The sequence below is a fragment of the Diplotaxodon limnothrissa genome, linkage group LG3 (genome assembly GCF_057381915.1).
Source record: "Diplotaxodon limnothrissa isolate DT_005_m linkage group LG3, D_limnothrissa_male_GT1.1, whole genome shotgun sequence".
Taxonomy (NCBI): domain Eukaryota; kingdom Metazoa; phylum Chordata; class Actinopteri; order Cichliformes; family Cichlidae; genus Diplotaxodon; species Diplotaxodon limnothrissa.
Window position 1 is genome coordinate 40,277,725 of NC_140598.1, and position 18,891 is coordinate 40,296,615.

Consider the following 18,891-nt stretch of genomic DNA (forward strand, 5'->3'; position numbering starts at 1 on the left):
TTTACACTGTACGTATAGCATTGTAAATAAATCCAAAATAACTTTTGAACACTCATTCGTCCATTGGTCTCTCATCAGCATGTGCAGCATAATAATCAGATTTTGCTGAGCCAGAGTGGAAAAAAATATCTCTTATTATTTTCTTAAGTAGGCCTATTTTCATTTAGAATACATGGTTCCTGGCCATAAACACACACACATGCAACCATATTTTTATGACAATATGGTTTTAAACATAGGCAAGGTTATTTACCATAGACACAATTATCTACTGTTAAATTCAAAATGGCTTAAAGAAGTTTAAGGCCTGTGTTATTTCCAGGTTTTCCCGAGACTAGGAACAGAAATATTTTTTTTGGCATTCACTGATTGTAAACTCTAAATCCTTCATGGTCAAACTGTCGACACTGTTATACACTGAGGCGCCTAAAGAAGAACATCTGAAGTAAACAGTCAGAACTGCAGCGCCGTGCCAACAAATCAAAGATGTCACTCCGCAATTTACCTACTTGACAGCTTTGGCTTCTTATCATTTTGCCCTTTATTTCTCAAAGTAAACAAAAATCTAGCTGTCAAAGGAGATAGCGGCCATATTTAAGCATGGGCTAAACAACTACTCATTAACAATTAGACCGAAGAGGAGTCTTGAGACTTTCTTGTTGATGTTCTTGAAGCTGTTTGTCCAACTGTCTGGTGATGTTTCTGAAAAGAAAAAAAAAAGGTTATAAAAGGGAAGCAAAACATCTTTTTATCCATTCAGTTTTGTGTATGTGTTTTTGCATACCTGCAGGTTATTGTAATGTCTCTGGCTTCTACAGTGTAGGTCTTTGGCAGTGCTCTCAGCTACATAGAAAACTGAGCACAGGCTACATAAATACCCCGTTTTAGGGACAACATGCTCTTGACCTGATAAGGAACAAAAAAAGGAACAGAACGTTACAAAAAAATAACTGAGTAAATCTCTGGAACTAAACAGATTTTATTTATTATTTGTGTTTGTTTCTCACCAAGTGGGATGCTGGGGTTAAAAGGCGGCAGGTCCAAGTTATCAGTGACACAAGGAGACTGAGAGCGAGATCGCTTTGCTTCAGGTTCGATAAGATCACTTCTTTGTTTCCCAAAAGCTGAAGAAGAAAAAAAAAAAAAAAAAAAAAAACTGTCAACAAATCCTTTAAACCTGTCAACAAATTATTTTGCAGCTATTGCAGAAACTAATTCAAAGGTATTAATTAAAAAAAATTGCTTTGTACTGTAACACTGAAGTATTAACTTTTTTTTCCAAACAAAAATGACAAATTTCAGTTGTTCCAAATCTTCTGATAATGACAGAAAAAAATACTGGCAACCAGGAAAGCTGCAACTTTATAATTTTATCGACTTCAAAATTGATTTTTAGAACGATGCATTTAAAATCAGCTCGGTGTGAATTGTGAGCGAAAACAGTTCCTTGAACCTTTACGGGCGGTCCTTCTCTGTCCTTGCTTCTCCTCTCCTAGTCTCTGGCTATCAGCATAGTCAGAGCTGGACTGCTTCCCAGCAGATGTGGTTTCTATACTGGATTGTCTATCTGCTTCCTCCAATTTCCAAATCTCTGTTTGGCCTTCACTTGACAATCCAGACACCACTTGGTCCGGGGATGATAAAAGTGATAAGGAATCAAGTGAAGAGGGAGGCAGTGATTCTGTTCTCTCATCTTTTGTGCTTTCTTGCTTCAATCTAGTAGATTTTCTCACTACAGGAGAAAACAAATTCCTTTAGTTTCATGTTGGTTTGACATGACTATGTAACAGATGTAGTTGTTTGTGTGTTACCATGTGTCTGTCTTGTTCTCTTCTTGGCTTGACCGCTTGTCCTGGTTGTTACCACTTTTTCTTTTTCAGCAATCTCCCACAGTTTATCAACCGTTACAAAGCTCCCATTCTCCTCTAATGCATGAAATCAAATAAAGACTCAAATTAAACTTGAAACCTTTTATTTTCATAACAGAAAACACTGTCCTATAGGTGTGCCACAGAGTACTACTCTGGGACTACTATTTTATTTCTGTAAACAAATTATTGTTAATTTTCAGTGAAAATAATGTTTAACTTTATGCTGAAACTGTTATGTATAGTGAAAGAAAGTTTCTGACTTACATTAACTCTAAAAACAGAAATGTTTCGTAGCTCCCAAAACGTTCTCTGAATTTCAATTGCAAGTTACTTTTATTATAATCTCATTTTTCTTCATTTACTTCCATTAGTTTCACATTGCAGATGGCAATAAGAAAAATAATAAGAATAAGCAATACTTTATTTATTCCATATCTGGTAAATTCTTTAAACTGACTTAAAATGCAAAAGTAAAGTAAGATCTTCAAGAAGATCTAGTCTTCCTTTTGGGCTAATTGCCTATGACTTTCCATTAATAAATATGTCAACAATAACCCAGTGTTTAGATAATTAACAGTTATTCAAAGTATCTATCTGGAAGTTTTTGAAATTTCCCTGCAAAAGCAGTCTGGATTTAAATACAGAATATAGCAGACCTGTGCCATCATCCTGTTTGCAGTAAGCAGATCTTGAACTTTTCTCACCTTCATATTTAGTTGCTTTCTCCTCCCCGTCATCACCTGCTTCATCTATAGTCACAAAAGCCTACAACAAGACATGCAAAATATTTTGCATTAAAGTTTAAATTATCACTACAAATAAAAAAGAGCACATGTTTAAAGAGCAACTTTACCTCTGGGTTTGAGGACTCCACTGATTGATTATCTTGGCAGTCTGACACAGACGGCAGAGTGTCTTTTTCATCATCTATAGTTGACTCTTCTGTACTCTGGTCTCTGGTAAGCTGATCATCGGCTATCTCATCCTCAACAGAGTCAAGAATTTGATATGTGTCCTCTTCAACAGCTACTTTATCAGACGGATCATCTTTCAGTGGATTTCCTTTTATAGTTACTTTCTTTAGTCTTCCCCTTTTTGCTTTTTCTGTGAGCATAACAGAATCATCCGAGTCCAATATTTTATAAATATCGTCCTCCTCATGTAGGTCTCTTATGAAGTGACTTCTTCTTGTTGGCGTGCTCTCTTTTACAGGTCCTTTCTCTTTTGTCTTTGGAGTTTCCTCCATGTTTGGCGCCAGTGAATCTCTGGCAGGTGTAGGTCTGCTTCTTGTTTGTATCTTGTCTTTTTTCAAGACTTCTTTGGTTGTTCTTGTCATGATGGTTAGTGGGCCACTAGAAGCCTTGTTCTCAGTGGAGTATAAAATCTCATACTTAGCATCCTCTTTTCCATCACGTTTGTTAAAAGGCTCTGTTAATGTCTTTTTATCATTGTTTCTTCTGACAGACCTTCTTCTACCAGAACTTTCTATAGAAGAGTCATCCTGAATCGATTTATCTTCAACAGAATCTACTATCTCATAGACCATCTCCTCAGCTGCTTTATTGACCTTCTTGACGGTGCTGTCATTTCTCTCAGTCTGGGTCTGTTTCTTTGATGATTTGCCCTTCTCTTCACCCTTAGATGTTCTGTTTTCTGGTCCACTCCTCCTTGGGGATCTATAAACTCTTTTAGCTTCATCATTTTTCTTTGTTCGTTTTACATTCTTGTCAGCTTCTAACTCTGTGTCTGTGGTCACTGGCTCATCTTCCACAGAATCAATTACCTGGAATGAATCATCCTGTTCTTCTATGGCTTCTGTTTTTGATTTAGATACTTGGTCTCTGAGAGTTTCCAGTTTCTGGTTGTCTTCTTGTATTTCAATCTGAGCCTCAATTGAATCCAAAAGCTCAAAGCCTTCTTGTTTAGTGTCATCCACTGAGGAGCCTCTGTTGTCCTGCTTTTCTAAAGTTATTTGCTCAGGATCTTTGGAAACTTTAAAAGATTCTTCTAAAATCAATTCCTCTTTTTCCCCGCTTCCATCTCCACTGGTCCTTGGAGTTTGGTTCCCACTTGAATCCAACACTTCTTTTTTATCAGCTGAATCTTTATCAGAATTGTCATCTCCTGTCATTTCCTCAGACAGCTTATTTACTGTGGAACCTTCATCTTTGACCAGATGACTGTCCCCTTCAACTGTAGTTTTTTGGTCTTCTGTAACAATTTCTAACATATGGAGAGAAGCATCTGTTTCCATTTTACTGGAGCCCTCTGTGCAGACCTCATAGTTTCTCTCAAGCAGTCCATGTACTTCCACAAGTCCAACTGAGTCAGTTTCCGTGTCGTTATCTTTGTTCCTGTCTTCAATTATCTGCTTATCACTTTTCTCATTGAGTGAATCAAGGATTTGGTAATTTTCATCATCCCCCTCATCCTCTTGATGTTTGACATTATCCTTTTTCCTGTCTTCTCTTTTGTTTTTCTTCAACTCTTTTGTGTCATCCTTAAAATCGGTTAGATCAGTCTCTACTGTTGCTTCAACAGCTACTGTTGATGCCATCTTTGATGTACAGGTTTTATAATTTAAGGATGAGGAATTTAGCGTTTCTTCTGGAGATTTGAACTTAGGATATGTTTTCGGATCAGGGGAGGCAGGAAGTGGAATCGACAGTGAAGAATGGGTCTTTCTGACCCTAGAAGAAAAGGTGCTTTTCTCAGTGGTTTCAGTCGGCTCAGATAAAGAGGAAAATGAAGAGGCAGAGCTCTTAGAGTCTTTTGAGGACCTTGTTAAGGTCTGTTTTAAGGTAGATGACGCATCTGAGCTTCGCCCTTCTCTTTCCTCTCTGGAGATCTTTTTAGCTAAAGAAGAACGTTTGCGGTTGACATCTTCTTCTGCTATGTCTTCACCAATTTCATCAATAACAACAAAGTCCTCCATGTTGAAATTTTCATCATGTTGCTCTGAAGATACAATTTCATCTACAAAATCATCCTGTCAATGAAAAGAGAGCAAAGAACAAACTCTGAAGCACTAAAATGGTTGGCTTAATAATCACTGCTGAAATACTTTGTGTAACTTCAACATCCTACATCTTATATTGAAATGCAGTTTTAAAAATAAGAAACTTTGCAAATGTTTGCACTAACTTTATCCTCGCTCTGTGTACTGCTTCCTTGAATAGTTCTTGTGAAATTGTGAAATTCAACAAAGTGAGTGTCCAGGTCAGGGTTGGGTGTGTTCTCACTGAAGTCTTGTAGACACTCTTTGAGGCTCTTCAAACTGAAATTAAAATGAAATTTAAAAAAAAAGAAAAAAATTATAGTAAAAGCTGTTTAGTTCTCAAAGAATGACTGACTATAAGATGAATTAGTGAAGCAAGAAATGCAACATCCAAGTTCTCAGCTAGTATTCCTGAACAAATAAGAGGTGCGACTTTTTTTTCTCTTTTCATTACTGATTAAATGAATCAGTTAACCTCTCCAAAAGTTGATTCTGTTGATCTGGACATAGCGTTTTCAGAGGTAGTAAAGGTTTCGTCACCCAATCTTATAACACTTTTATACCACTCAGATGAACAGAATCAACTTTTGAAGATTGACATACCTGGATGATTGAGCAGGCATCAAGAAATCATTTAACCTACTTCCAACTGTGCCAAATTATATGAAAAACAAATTTTACTAGACTTTTCTGGTGTAATGTTGTGTTGTAATGCAGTGTAGTTTTTAAAAACATTTGTCCAACCAACAAATAACTAATGGTATTTAGTTATCCACCCACAGTGGCTCAAATGTTCACTGAATACTTGATGATTCATCCTCACGTGCCTCTAACTAAATTTGAGTTGTTTTTTTGAGATGAACCAGTAATCATACTGAATACAATTTATTACTACTGCTGAGATGTTTCGGCTCCCTAAACAAAAAGACTTAAAGAGTAATTACAGGAAACAATACTCACGATTCAATGCGTCCAACTTTGCTCCTGTATAGGAGAAAAAAAGGAATGGGTTAACTCAAGAATAAGTAAAGACAAGCCCAATCTTATAGACTCTTTGAAATACCGTATTTGTATTTATCTTGCCATAACAAACATACCAAATCTTGTTCATAGCTATGTAGTCTCTTGAGAAGATATTCTCCAACACTTTTGTTACACCACTGGATTCAGCCATTTCAATGTATATCTGAGGTAGAAGAGAAAGAACCAAAGGAGGAAAAATTAAAACAAGAATAAAATATATGTCTCTAGCCAAATAGGAAGGTATTACAAACACAGGTTTGCTAAAGTAGGTAGGAACATAACATTTGGCAGACAGTCCCGTATTTTTTAATTCTTTAAGAATTAAAATGGATGAATGAAATTTAAGAGCAGCAAAATTATTTTGCTCATCATGTTTTTTGTTGACACATTGTTCTTCCTCTTGCAGCATTAAAAATCAGAACTTTCAACAATCTTTCATTTTGTGCATGCTGTCACAGCATTATTACATTGAGAAGAACTGCTGGTCTCTTATGCAGAAAAAACTGACAATTTCCTAAAGGTGCATTTGCAGAGGTGTTCAGTACCACAAAACCCTTTGCACAAATTTTTCCAAACCAAATGGATTCAAATTGGTCTCAATAAGATGCTAATAATCCTTAAGCTTACATACTTTTGCCTATCAAAAATGTGTAACAATTAATTAAAATATGATGAGGTTCTAGGTCACATTTATGCACCCTTATAATGTAGTTCGCATCACAGGTTTCACCAGCTTTACTGATTTACCTTTTTGAAAATTACATTTAGGACTTTCTGAATATTTTACAGCTGGTTTGAACAAAACACAGCAGAAAAATATCTGCAGACACTGTCAATCGCTGTGCTCTACACCAAAATGTAAAATAAATGCTACTGTTTGAACTATCGTACCCTGTTGGCAAGCGGCAGGAATCTGACAAAAGAAGCAAAGGATGCCACCACATCCATGACCATTGTGACAAGGGACATCAGCATTTCAGTGGTCTCCACACACAGCAGTCGCTCCTCCAGAGAGTCTGAATCTGGAACGTGCTGAAAAACAACCAAGAGTTGTTGTGAAGGATGTGGGAAAAACAAAAAACTGCAGCTTTACATCAAAACAGATTTATTCAGGTGACGAGAGACTTACAGCATTGCTCCATTGCATCATGGTTCTGTACATTGTCTCCTGAGAAAAAATTAAATGACAAATGTTAAAATTTTAAAGAAAAATGTTATCGCGTATTGTTTTTAAATTCATAAATATACAACCAAACTTGTGATCAGAGTAATTTCTAAAGGGTGAAGAATAAATGTAAGATTTTGTTTCATAATTAAACCTTATTTAATGCCGATTCGTGCATTATGCATTTATTGACAATTACTGACACTTATCGACGGATTATTAAAGTTCAGTCTCTGACAAAAAAACAAAAACAAAAACTTTAATAAAAAAATAAAACAAAAAAATAAATATCTTGGTATTAAAATGTGACAAAGTATCATTTCAGTAGGATCAATTATAGTATCCAAAATTCCAAAATGTGGGTTTGCTTGGGAAAAGCAAGATGGTATCGTGTTGATCAGTTAAGCTTTCTCCAGTTTCCATACCTGACTGGTCCCAGGATGCATGTCCTGTAACACAAAATGGATGTCGAGCACCCGGCCTCCAACAGAAATTGGATTTTTAATGTGATCTTGGACAAAATCACAGCACGCATTCCAGTCACTGAAAAACACAAAAGCCTGGAGGCAATTCAAGAAGGAAAGATTAAAGACCATGACAAAGTTCTATAAATATGAAATATCTGTTTGTATCAGTCTGCAGCTGCTACTCCTTACCCTCCTCTGCAGAGGTATTACTATCAAGTTGTAGAACAGTACAGTATCCAGGAAATAATGCTGCACCAGCATGGTGACGTCCTCGTACTTGTAGTTTTCTTCTGGCAAACCAGTCAACATGATTGTGGAGAACCTGGAACCTTGAGGCTGAGCTTTCTACAAGACACAAGATTCAAAATCAAAAGAATCTTGAGGGTTAAAGGAAAATAAGAACTGTAACACCTGTACAATATACTGCCTTTGATGAACGGGTTACATTTCCACCAAGTGTGTGTTTGCACATCAGATATAATTTTGCTAACTTCCTATGCACAGTGGTTGCCAATGGTTAGTTTGGAATATTAAAAGTTACTCGCTCCAAGTTTGGGTCAACTTTAACAATTCAAGACAGTAATTTGCCATGTGAGATAGCGTGCAGGTTCTGTAATATGAGAGCCATAGCCAGCATTAACTAATATAAGCCCTGGTCTCCAGGGGAAAAAAAGTGTATTATCCATATGAGCATTGAAAGGTGTTGGCTGTTGCCACCTTGTCACAAAATAGTACTGTGTCTAAAAAGTCTGTTATTGCTTTAAACGTGAAAAAGATTTTTTTGAGATTGTTTGTAGTTTATACTAATGATGGCAACTTTTCTGCAAACACTCGCCTTTGACTAACCAAGTGGTAATGACGCTTTAAAAAGTATCATGTAAACTTTAAACAGAGACCATTCCTTTCAAAGTAAAAGTCCTGCCTTGCAACTGCAACCAACATGTTTCATAGTTTCATTATGACTACTAGTAAGGGTCAAGTGTTTGTATATACTCCACATATACTACAGGCAACTGTGGCAATTCATTACCAACAAAAGAAATCACAAGGAAGTATTTTTTATGTGGCACTTGTGAAATTGAACAAATTATTTTACCGCTACAATATAATCTACAGCATTAGCATTGCCTTAACAATATAACAGATAGCTTTAAGAGGGCCTTCAGATGTTTAAACATACAGGCAACATATTAACCTTTATTCCAGGTGCAGTTATAACTATTTGTGCAAAGTGAGTTAGAGCTATGGAAGGATTGCCTACAAGCTTACAAAACATACATGACTCAAGTTATTCATTATTATCTTTTATTCATTTATATCTTTTTTTAATTAAGCTTTGAGTAGTAGCATTTGATTAAAGCATTTATTCAATATATTCCGTATATAGATTCAGTTAGATTGTTATACATATGAGAGTGGCTTCTGTCTGGTAAAAGGTTGTGAGCTTTAGTTGGTGAGGTGAGAGGTGAGACAGAGTGCAATTGAGGTCGACACACACACACACACACACACACACACACACACACACACACAGTAGGTAGAATCATATTTAGGTAAGAGTTCAGATATATTTCGCTTGTAACCGCATTTTGTGCCTGCATAAGTGACACTTTGTTGCAGGACGTGCGTCTGATGTTCCAGATATAAGCAAGAGCAAGACGAGCTACAGGAAACACCTGGCGTGGAGACGGAGACAATGTTCTTTTCAAACTGTGTCAAAAGTCATTGACAGAACGTTTGTGGTTTTAACTTATGCATGTGTTGTATCTGCTTAACGCAAGAGGGGGCGTAATAATTAGGGCTGGGTATCGTCACTGATTTCTAGAATCGATTCAATTCCGATTCACAAGGTCCCGAATCGATTCGATCCACGATTCGATTTAATTCGATTGATTCAATTCAATTCAATTTGAATCTGGGAAATTTTGACAGTCAGAAATATTATAATTCAGATCAGTACATTTACATATTTTTGTATCAAGAAAAAGGAAGCTGACACACGCAAGACTTTATCAAAGGTGTGAGCATCACAGCAGATGCCTTTGTGTCAAAGTACCTGAGGATAAAACACAGAAAAACATGAAGGTGATTTTCCTGGCCTGGGATTTTATAAAAATTTTCTGCAGTACATCAAAAACGAAAGAAAACCATTAATCAACACATGAACATTGCCTCTGGAGTTACAGCGGTTTTATTAGAGACACGGCTAAGCGTTTTGCATAATTTAAAAAAGTTTAAATTTGTTCAGTATTGTACGGCAGAAATTAGGTTTTCTTTTCGGAAGTATATATATTAAAAAAAAAAAAAAAACGTCGGCCGACAGCGCTGTAAACAACGGTAGACTTGTGCGTAACAAGCAAGCAAATAATGCAGAAAATAGATTTTTAGACGGGAAACTGTTCTTGAAGTACAGAGAGAGAGGGAGAGAGAGCTGTGCATCGTGATCAAAGCAAAACAGTAAAAGTAAGAGTGAATACATGACGATGTTTATGTGAAGCGTAGTTTGGATCTTCTTTTGCTGCTGGTTCAGTCAATATTGTTTGGAGAGACATCAAACTAACAGCTTTAGAATCGGCGCATAAAGGGCGTGAACACAAAGCGCCGACCCGCCGACAGATCAGAATCAGCGAACTGTCGGCTTTCAGCCCCGACCGTGAGAAAGGCGACATCTAACTGATTCTGAACCGCGGGTTGTGCTGTGTGTTTAAGTCTATGTGCAGAATCCCTGTACCTGCTCTCATTTATTGTCTTAGCTGTTTGGTGGTTGTTGAAATTTTGTGAGATTTCACCAGATTCTGGCATTTCGGGCAAAATAAATTTATATTAAAAAATCGATTCAGGATTTTAATGAATCGATTTTACGTTATCCAAGCCAGAATCGATTTTAATCGATAAATCGATTATAAAAACCCATCCCTAGTAATAATACCCTGATGCTATAAAACAACTGCTTGTGTATTGTTAGGAGGAGATCGACGCTGATTGTGTAAGTGTTCATCTCCCCACGTGTGTGTTCATTAAAATCATCGTTTGACCTAACCCTCCTGGACCAGTGTTGTTTTGTATCCCTCCTCAATATTTGAATCCATAACACACTGTATACTTTCCTGTGACTGATTCTACTTAGCAACTGTCTGCAACCTCCAGGAACATTGACCAACCAGTGAGGCAATACACATATTTCCTAGGGACCGATGGATACCAAGGGTTCCCTATCAGTCTTAAAGCCTGTGTGACTGAGGCCTTAGACAGGACAAGCTTCATTAACATCAGGAGTCAGGAAAGATCAAATTTTTTATGTTGTGTTAATCCATTTAAAAAAAAAAATCAAAAAGAAAAACAAGAGTTTGAGACTTGTTAAAATGTGCACATTTAATATAAAATTAAATCAAAATTGATGATATGAGAAGACAAGCTTACCTCAATGTCATTTAGTCCATTGACAGTCAAAAAATCTAGTAATGAAAAATGAATATAGTCACAGTCACTTACACACTGGATATAAATTATGTGTTTCAACCGTTTCTCTCACCTGGGATGATGAACCAAGGGGAGACGGTAGGGAACACAAAGGGATAAGTGGTCATCGTGACCCAAAATGGTGAAGTGCTGCCCTGTGGAACACCAAAATTTGCTGTTGGGACAACTGCCCCTTCAGTAACATTCTTGGTGTCTGGCAATGCTTTGGATGCCAGTCTGGGTGCTGCACAAGCAAAAATAAAGTGACTGTAAAATTATCTGAAGAATTGCAAAAACATTGGTTCACAATAGCTGTGTTTTAGTTTCCTTTGTGACAATTATGCTGCGATTATTACCATCACTTTATGGCTTTAGTTTGTTGTTGCTGCTGCTAATCAAATGGTTTCTTTTCCCTTAATGCTCATTATATGTAACTTCAAATTCAACTGGCAAGATACCAAAGACCAAACTCCCTCTGTTGCATCTAGAGGGAGATCCAGAGTCAATTTAGGCGACCGTACAAAAAAAAAAAAAAGAAAAAGAAAAAGAAAAAAAAAGAAAAGATAAAATGCCTTTAAGTATATTATATATTAAATATCTCAGAGTTCTGAAGTTAAAGTTATATTTCTGAATTTGAAAAGAAGTCTTGATTAACCCAATTGTTGTTTTTTTCAGCAGCCCTAATTCTCTTTTGAACTTATCAATGTGTGCACATTTATCATTGCTTTTTACTTTCAATTAGGCTTGGGTTAAAATATAACAAATTAATAATTATGAGCATTACGAATGAAAATACTTGCCCAAATGAATCACAAACACAAAATAACTGATAAAAATTTGTAAAACATTATTTTTAACAGTAAGCTAAATTTTTGCTAAACTTTATTTAACCACATGTTACCTATGTTTATTGTACTGTGCTACCTAAATTTGTTACAACTTTTGCAAAGTGCAACTTATGTGTATTTTTCTTATTGTCATAAAAAACAAATACTTACGTTGTGATGTGCTTTCAATTCGTGGTATTTTCAACCTGTACACCGTGTGGCAAAAGCCCCGTCTGAGGAGGCTGTACCAAACTCCGAGTCGATCAGCATCATAAATTGAATTAAATTCGACAAACACCTGGATAACACATAAAAATATTGGAGATAAGATGCACAGAATTCGCCTAAACATGAATGTCTAGGTAAGTGTGTGTGTGTGTATACCTTGTTGAGCAAAGGCAGATAGTTTTTCACAGAATCAATCTTTTTCAAAGCTTTTCTGAGATCCTTGGCTTCCCTTTGTGAGATGTTCTTGATGTAGATTATTGCTGATCCATCATCAGTCATCTCCTGCTTCGAGAAAAGGTACATTTTCAAACTAACCAGAGACACACATACATCAGTACTACTTCTCTCCAACTAAACACGACTGCTGATGGTTTCCAAAGGTTTTAGCACAAATAAAATATTTTTACGTTCCCATGATATCGTGATAGAAAGATCAAAAGTATTTCATACATTTCAAAAACTTTTAATGACAAATAAATCAAATGCATGCAAATGCATGTAAACATGTATTTATTTATTTATTTGAAAATTAAACAAATTGTATGAAAAACAAAATTTCTGCCACTTCTAAAACTTTTATCCATGGTTTTATAGATTTAATGTGATAAATTGTAAACCACCAGCAGTAATTTTAATTCACATTTAAAAAAAGAGAGTAATTTAATACTATATTACTTACATAAGGCAATTTTTTCATGATAGATTTATAAAATCCAAACTGAAAGAAACAAAGGTAGATGGTGGCAATGGTAAATATCCAGCTAATGTAAAAAAACGAACAAACTTCAGATTCAGTGCATTGAAAATACAATTTTTTTAATTTATTTTGTTTTATTTCACAATTTTAAATTTTAAATTTTTTTTATAAATGAGATGGCTGAGCTATTATCCTACGTTATCAAAGCATGACAAAAATCTTATTCTTAGGTTGATTAGGTGTCTTCTCCTGTTTTTACATTTATATCTTTTTTTAAACCAGATTTTCGGACTCTCAACTTTGCTCAGGCACTACATGAACCCAGACTGAAAAGGTCACACCTAGTTCTACTGATAGACACCATACATTTGTTAATGAAATTTGATTCTGCTCAATGCTTTGAAAAACAGATATAAAATTACTTTCAGTCTAACTTCCTTTAAATAAGAACCATAGAACCAAACCATGGGATGAAGGTCACGGATAATTTATATAAATGCTTTGTTTTAAAATTACATTTTTTAAATGTTGCAATAATAATCAGCAGTATTTTACACTTCTGCTTACTGGATTCATTGGAAGGGCGTAGCTCAAGGGCTTCAAATGAAGTGCAGACTTATTGAGAACAAAGCTGATCTTCTTTGTGGCTCTGATGATGTTTTGCATGTCTTGCACAGTAGGCATGAGCACAAAGGCCTAAAAAGAAAATTTAGAAAACACATTAATTAGTATTCTAATCAGCTACAAGCTCTGATAAAGGAACAAGGAGAGATACAGCCAAAAGAAGTGAAAGTAAAAAAGAAAGTTTCCCAAGTCCTATGAAAAACTAAGTAAACCCTTGGTGCTTTTATAGGAATTAAGAGTACAAGTAGCACTCAGGTGCTGCTAAACAAAAGTGTTCGATTAAATCATATCACTAATTGGAAGCATTTCTATAAAGTAAAAGTTTATAAAGATTTTACAGGTAGAAGTAAAGAAAAGAAAAGACGGTATTGCAATGACAGCGCCAATGCCCAGACCTTAATCGGATCTAAATGCTGTGGAGGGACTCTAAGAGAGCTGTGCATAAATGAAATTTCTATGAACAGTATTAAGGTTGTAAATAAGAGTGTGCCAAAATTCTTCCAAAACAATGTGAGAGACTGATAGTCATAGAGAAAGTAACTACTTCAGGTTATTTCTGCTAAATCATAGGGTTTACTTCATATATGAAAGGATTCCTGTGAAAACTTGTCGAATGTCTGTATATGCAGAGCATTAATAAACCTGGTGCCTACCATGCGCATCTGAGGACTAACGTAGATGTTTTCGTCCAAATATTGAAATCCGAATGGGATGAGTAGATTGGCAACCTCCTCTTCTGTGTAGCAGTCAGCATATTCATCATATTTTGGCAGGTAGGTGATTAACAACACTTTATTTGTAAACTGGAAAAAAAGTGATGGTTTGGGTGATTTTAGATTTTTAGATTAAAAAAAGTTGGCATATTAATTTTTTTTTACATTAGTACAAAAATACATAAATCCAGGTCTGTTTAAAAAAAAAAAAATCACTCCCATTTGTAAAAGCTTTACATTACTTGTACACTCTTCATTGTTTACTGTGTTATGTTCTTATGTTGTTTCCCATCTCCGTATTGAGTAAGTAATGAAGGGATATTGTGACGTAATTATATAGACCATAAAGTTGGGGTAGGTGTAATGAGAGTAATGTGTTTGCAGTAATGAGTAGAGGATGGAAACGCTTTTAGGTTTCACGACAGAGGTAACCAGTGCTACAAAAACCATCTGCAAAGATATAATAGTGTCTCAAAGGTCAAAGGAGTGTTACTCCTGGGACCAACTTGGAATTTACCTGCGTAATGTAAGCTACATTGGTACATAAGGTAGATTGTACTGGACAAGACTGTCTATGTCAGTCTGTGAATCTAAATCTATCCCTCTAGAAGACAATGAACCTTTCATAATGCGATTGTTAAGAGGACTATAAAATATTTAAGCATAATACGAATTAAATGACACCTGTTTTCATTTAATTGGAACACAGGTGGATAAATTGACTAAAAAAAAAAGCTCAGTATTAACGTTATCTATAGTGCAACTGGCATTAATTACAGTGCTTAAGGATTGATGGTGCTGAAACATCCAGTGGCGTCAGCCTTATTGATGTATGACAATGTAGGGGTAATACATTAGACTCTAGACTTCAGCTTTTGATATTAGCAGATTGCCAGATTTTGGATAGAAAACGCCGAATTGGGTGATTGTTTGCTTTCCAATTTCTTAGGTTTTATTACTACTCTGTTAGTAGTTAGCAAATGTTTGCAAACAAGCTGCTATCTGTCATTCAAACTGCACCAATCTGCTACCTATAGGGAAATTGTAAAGAGGTTTTGAGTCAGCACACTCATTGCAGCTGATTTCACCAGGGACCACTCACAAAGTAGTAGTGGAATAAATTTCCCTTGTGAGCATGTTTTATTTATACTATCTGTGCTCAGTGGTTATATCATATCCAATATAGCGGACAACTCTTAGGCTGTCCAAATGATCTCATTTGAGAAACCTGATAACTCTTCTTTCAGAAGCCCATAATACCATGATAAGTCCCATAATAATAGCCCATAATAAGTTGTAAGGTCTTTAAAAACCTGTTGATAACCTGTATATTACTACACTTCACACTATTTAGGGTATTTTCTTTGAGTGTCATCTAAGAATGACGAGAGTGAATGTGATTGAACCAATGTATTAAAGAACGAGATGCAACTCCTAACATATTTGTAAAATGGGAGCACATGTTTGAAACTTAGTGATGAATGTAAGTGCTTTAGAGAAAACTTACATTTGGTCTTAGTGCTTTCCTAAAACCTGAACAAGCTGAAGTGAACTTTGTGTACATTTCATCCAGCTTCTCCCCAACAGTCAGGGAGGTAACAGTGGAGTCTCCTGTATTTCCAGACTTCAGTGGTTCTGTGTCTGTTGCCTCAACATTGGCTTTGGTGAAATCCTCCTGCTGCATCATCTCATTGGATGTTAAACTTGTTGTTGCACCAACCTTGTCTTTGTCGTCAGATACCACTGCAGATTCTTGGGCTGCCGTAATCGAGCCCGTTTCTGCTTCAGAAGCCACCACTGAGCACCAGCTTAGCTGAGAGATGGTTTCTGTGACTTTGTTTGGTTCAGTAACGTTCGTGTTTGTAAATGTTTCCACCTGGCCTGACTCAGTAGGTGCAACCACAGATTCAATAGCACTGGTTTCACATTCACTGGACTCAACTGTTTTTTCAGAGCCACCATTGTGAGGCAGAACTGAACTTCTGAATGGAAGTTTTGAAGCTGCTTCTTTTGCCTCAACCAACTCCACTCGTCTTATTGCAGGCACATTACTGTTTTTTGCTGTTTTCATTTTTTTTGAAGAAAATGAGACCAACAGAGAGGTAATCCTTCCTGTGGAAGTGGATTCAGTGGTTTGAGGTGCAATAATACCAAACTTGGAAGATTCACTGTGAAGGAAACATGTAAATGGAAAAAAAATGAGACAAAAATAGAGAAATACAAGGAAATGTTTTGAATGATATGGTCAACTCTGTCAGACAGTCCTTCCTTTGTAAGGCTTTATATCCAAACATATGATTTGCGATCAAACATTTCTGGGAATCAGCAAATAAAATAAAGTATACCTGATTTAAATTTGTTTGTTAGGTGTGTATGGACTGCTGATTTCAGATTACTAAGTGGAAGTCCCATTCAGTCCACTTGCTTTTGTGTCTGCTTCACTACTCCGGTGTTTTAAAAAGTAACAATTAAAACCTAAATTTAACTTTGGGGAAGTGTATGAAGTTGCAAGGAGCCACATCTAAAAGTCAGAGTTAACAGTAAAGAAATCCCCAACTATTGGATGGCCCCCCAATGAAAAAAACACAACAGTGGGACAGAAGAACTTCCTTTTAACAAGAAGAAACCTTCAACAGATCCAGGCTCAGTGAAGGGCAGCCATCTGGTGCTGTTAGGGCTGAGGTATGATTTGTAATTTTTAAAGACTGATAACTTTTTGATGGCACCTTCTTATACCTGCAGAGTTTATGCTAAACAAACTGTGATCTAAGTTAATAATACTGATTCCTTCCTGTGATTAAAATAAACTTTAAGCACTTTTGGACTAAATATTGATTGTAATAAGGTACAAGTTAAAAAGGAGGTACAGCAACTACAGCAAATTCTAATTATATTGAATCAAACAAATAAATTTTTTCCCCTCTCACAGAGGACACAAAATGCCACTGGTATAGATGAATATTTATAATTATTGGGGGGGGGGGGGAGTACATGTGAGGCATGTCTTACTGCTGAGGGCGCTTCTTTTGCTCTGTTGTACAAGTTAGAAGAGGTCTCTTAGAAACAGCATCCTTTTAAAAAAAAAAAAAGAAGATTTATTTTGGATTACTCTGATTACTGATTGTGCATACTCTCAAATTAAAGACAAATAAAGATAGAAGAGGTTAAATACCTTTCCTTTCACAACAGCGACTTGCACTCCTTTCACACTGAGTTTCTTCATTTTTCTCAATTTTTCAGCATCTTCCTCCTTCTCAAAACACGCGACTGCCTATATATAAACATCCAAGATGATTGCTTACTACAATTATGAACATCAGCTCACAACGTATTCACTAACAAATTCCTAAATTTAAAAGGTCTTTGGAAATCTGCTTTCTTTAGTTAGAATTAGGCATTGTTACGTTTATTCACTTTCTTTCTTAAGTCTCAAGCCTTTAAAAGCCACATCCAGTGAGTTACTGAACTGCTGTTTTAGCCCTGCAACAGTAACTTGCACATGTTGATTCAGAGCAGGAAACGATATTCCAACACAGAAAATTTAACCCTTTATTGATTACCTGTAGAAGTAACTTTACGTTGAATATCAATAACGTTTTGTTTGACACATTCTGAAACAGATTCAACAACTTCAAGATGGCTCTTAAATTCTGATTGGGATTTATACATGCAAGTCATTAACCAGCTTCATTAAGAATACTGACTGCTCAGCATGACACTCTAGACCAAACAGCAGTTCCTTGTTAATGACGTCAGTGCAAAGATGTTTAGGATAAAGATTTTATGCCAAGTAGCAAAACAAAAGCAAAGTAGAAGGGCACTCCATCATCTCCAATATCAGTATAAAAGCAATTGCAAATTTATCATTTAGTGGGTTTCTTCCTCTTTCCATGCTCCGCCACTTCCCACGTAATTAAACTTTGATACCTATCACATACTTTGTTATTGCTAATGTGGAAAGATGAAATGGTACACTTTTACAGCAAAAAGACATACACACTCTTTTTACTCTAACTGTGCATACCTGCAGTTTGGCCCTCAACAATAGAACTGACTTGGTTTTTCCAAAAAACCCCACAGCAGCAACCACATCATTGTATGAAATTGAATCATAAACCCCTTCCAGCCTCACCATGGTTGGAGGTAAAGGTTTATCACACTATGAAAACAAAACAAAACAGAAAAAAGACAAAGTTACACCAAATATAGATGTGATCATGACAGGATGAATCCAGCTGTTTTTTAAATATATTATTTGTTGTAGATGAACACATCGGTGTCCAGCCTTTACAAAATCAGCAGCAACTCCTGACACATTGTTACTGATCAAGGCATTGAGCAGTGACTCACATAAACAAAATTACCATATGTTAACTGCCTGTAACCAAACAAACACACCAACCTTAGGTTTTGCAGAGAAAATTGCCCATCTCTTCTGGAAGATAGGTTTAGCTTCGGGGGTCTTGGAAGTCAATTCCCTTCTTGCTGGACGGCAGGATGACAATGAAGGGGCAGCAGTTGATAATGGCTCATCCAGTAAGACAGGAGCCAAATTTTTCACCACCATCTCCAAGTCAGGCTGTTCGGGCAAAGACTGAACATCTGCAGGGACAACGATAGCAGAAAAAACAGCCTTTGACTGTACACTACCAATATGATTAAATACAGAGCTACAAAAGCACTTTATTGAAAACAACACAAGTTATTTATTGTTATTAAGTCAATTTTAAAGAAAACACAAAAAAAAAATATCTGGTTGAGGCTGGTTTCCTCTATCTTTTACAGTATAAACTAGTAATATATTTGTGTTTAGCAAGTG

General features: G+C 36.1%; 1 protein-coding gene across 1 annotated transcript in view; it reads right to left on the reverse strand.

The window, feature by feature from the left end:
• Nucleotides 1-244: 244 nt before the first annotated feature.
• The window catches only part of LOC146635833 (uncharacterized), a 36,589-nt gene continuing 17,942 nt past the window's right edge, over nt 245-18,891 (reverse strand). Inside the window, exons 6-31 of the mRNA XM_085349119.1 lie at nt 18,475-18,674; nt 18,097-18,231; nt 17,245-17,343; nt 17,082-17,143; nt 15,580-16,240; nt 14,013-14,162; nt 13,303-13,431; nt 12,718-12,756; nt 12,195-12,320; nt 11,982-12,108; nt 11,057-11,227; nt 10,945-10,979; nt 7,714-7,869; nt 7,483-7,617; nt 7,022-7,060; nt 6,784-6,924; nt 5,967-6,055; nt 5,830-5,853; nt 5,016-5,148; nt 2,725-4,860; nt 2,576-2,636; nt 1,812-1,925; nt 1,454-1,732; nt 1,008-1,124; nt 785-906; nt 245-702 (exon numbers count right to left, since the gene is read on the reverse strand). Coding sequence (XP_085205245.1) covers nt 628-702; nt 785-906; nt 1,008-1,124; nt 1,454-1,732; nt 1,812-1,925; nt 2,576-2,636; nt 2,725-4,860; nt 5,016-5,148; nt 5,830-5,853; nt 5,967-6,055; nt 6,784-6,924; nt 7,022-7,060; nt 7,483-7,617; nt 7,714-7,869; nt 10,945-10,979; nt 11,057-11,227; nt 11,982-12,108; nt 12,195-12,320; nt 12,718-12,756; nt 13,303-13,431; nt 14,013-14,162; nt 15,580-16,240; nt 17,082-17,143; nt 17,245-17,343; nt 18,097-18,231; nt 18,475-18,674 — 5,555 coding nt within the window. The 3' untranslated portion in view covers nt 245-627. The remainder of the gene's footprint in view (nt 703-784; nt 907-1,007; nt 1,125-1,453; nt 1,733-1,811; nt 1,926-2,575; nt 2,637-2,724; nt 4,861-5,015; nt 5,149-5,829; nt 5,854-5,966; nt 6,056-6,783; nt 6,925-7,021; nt 7,061-7,482; nt 7,618-7,713; nt 7,870-10,944; nt 10,980-11,056; nt 11,228-11,981; nt 12,109-12,194; nt 12,321-12,717; nt 12,757-13,302; nt 13,432-14,012; nt 14,163-15,579; nt 16,241-17,081; nt 17,144-17,244; nt 17,344-18,096; nt 18,232-18,474; nt 18,675-18,891) is intronic.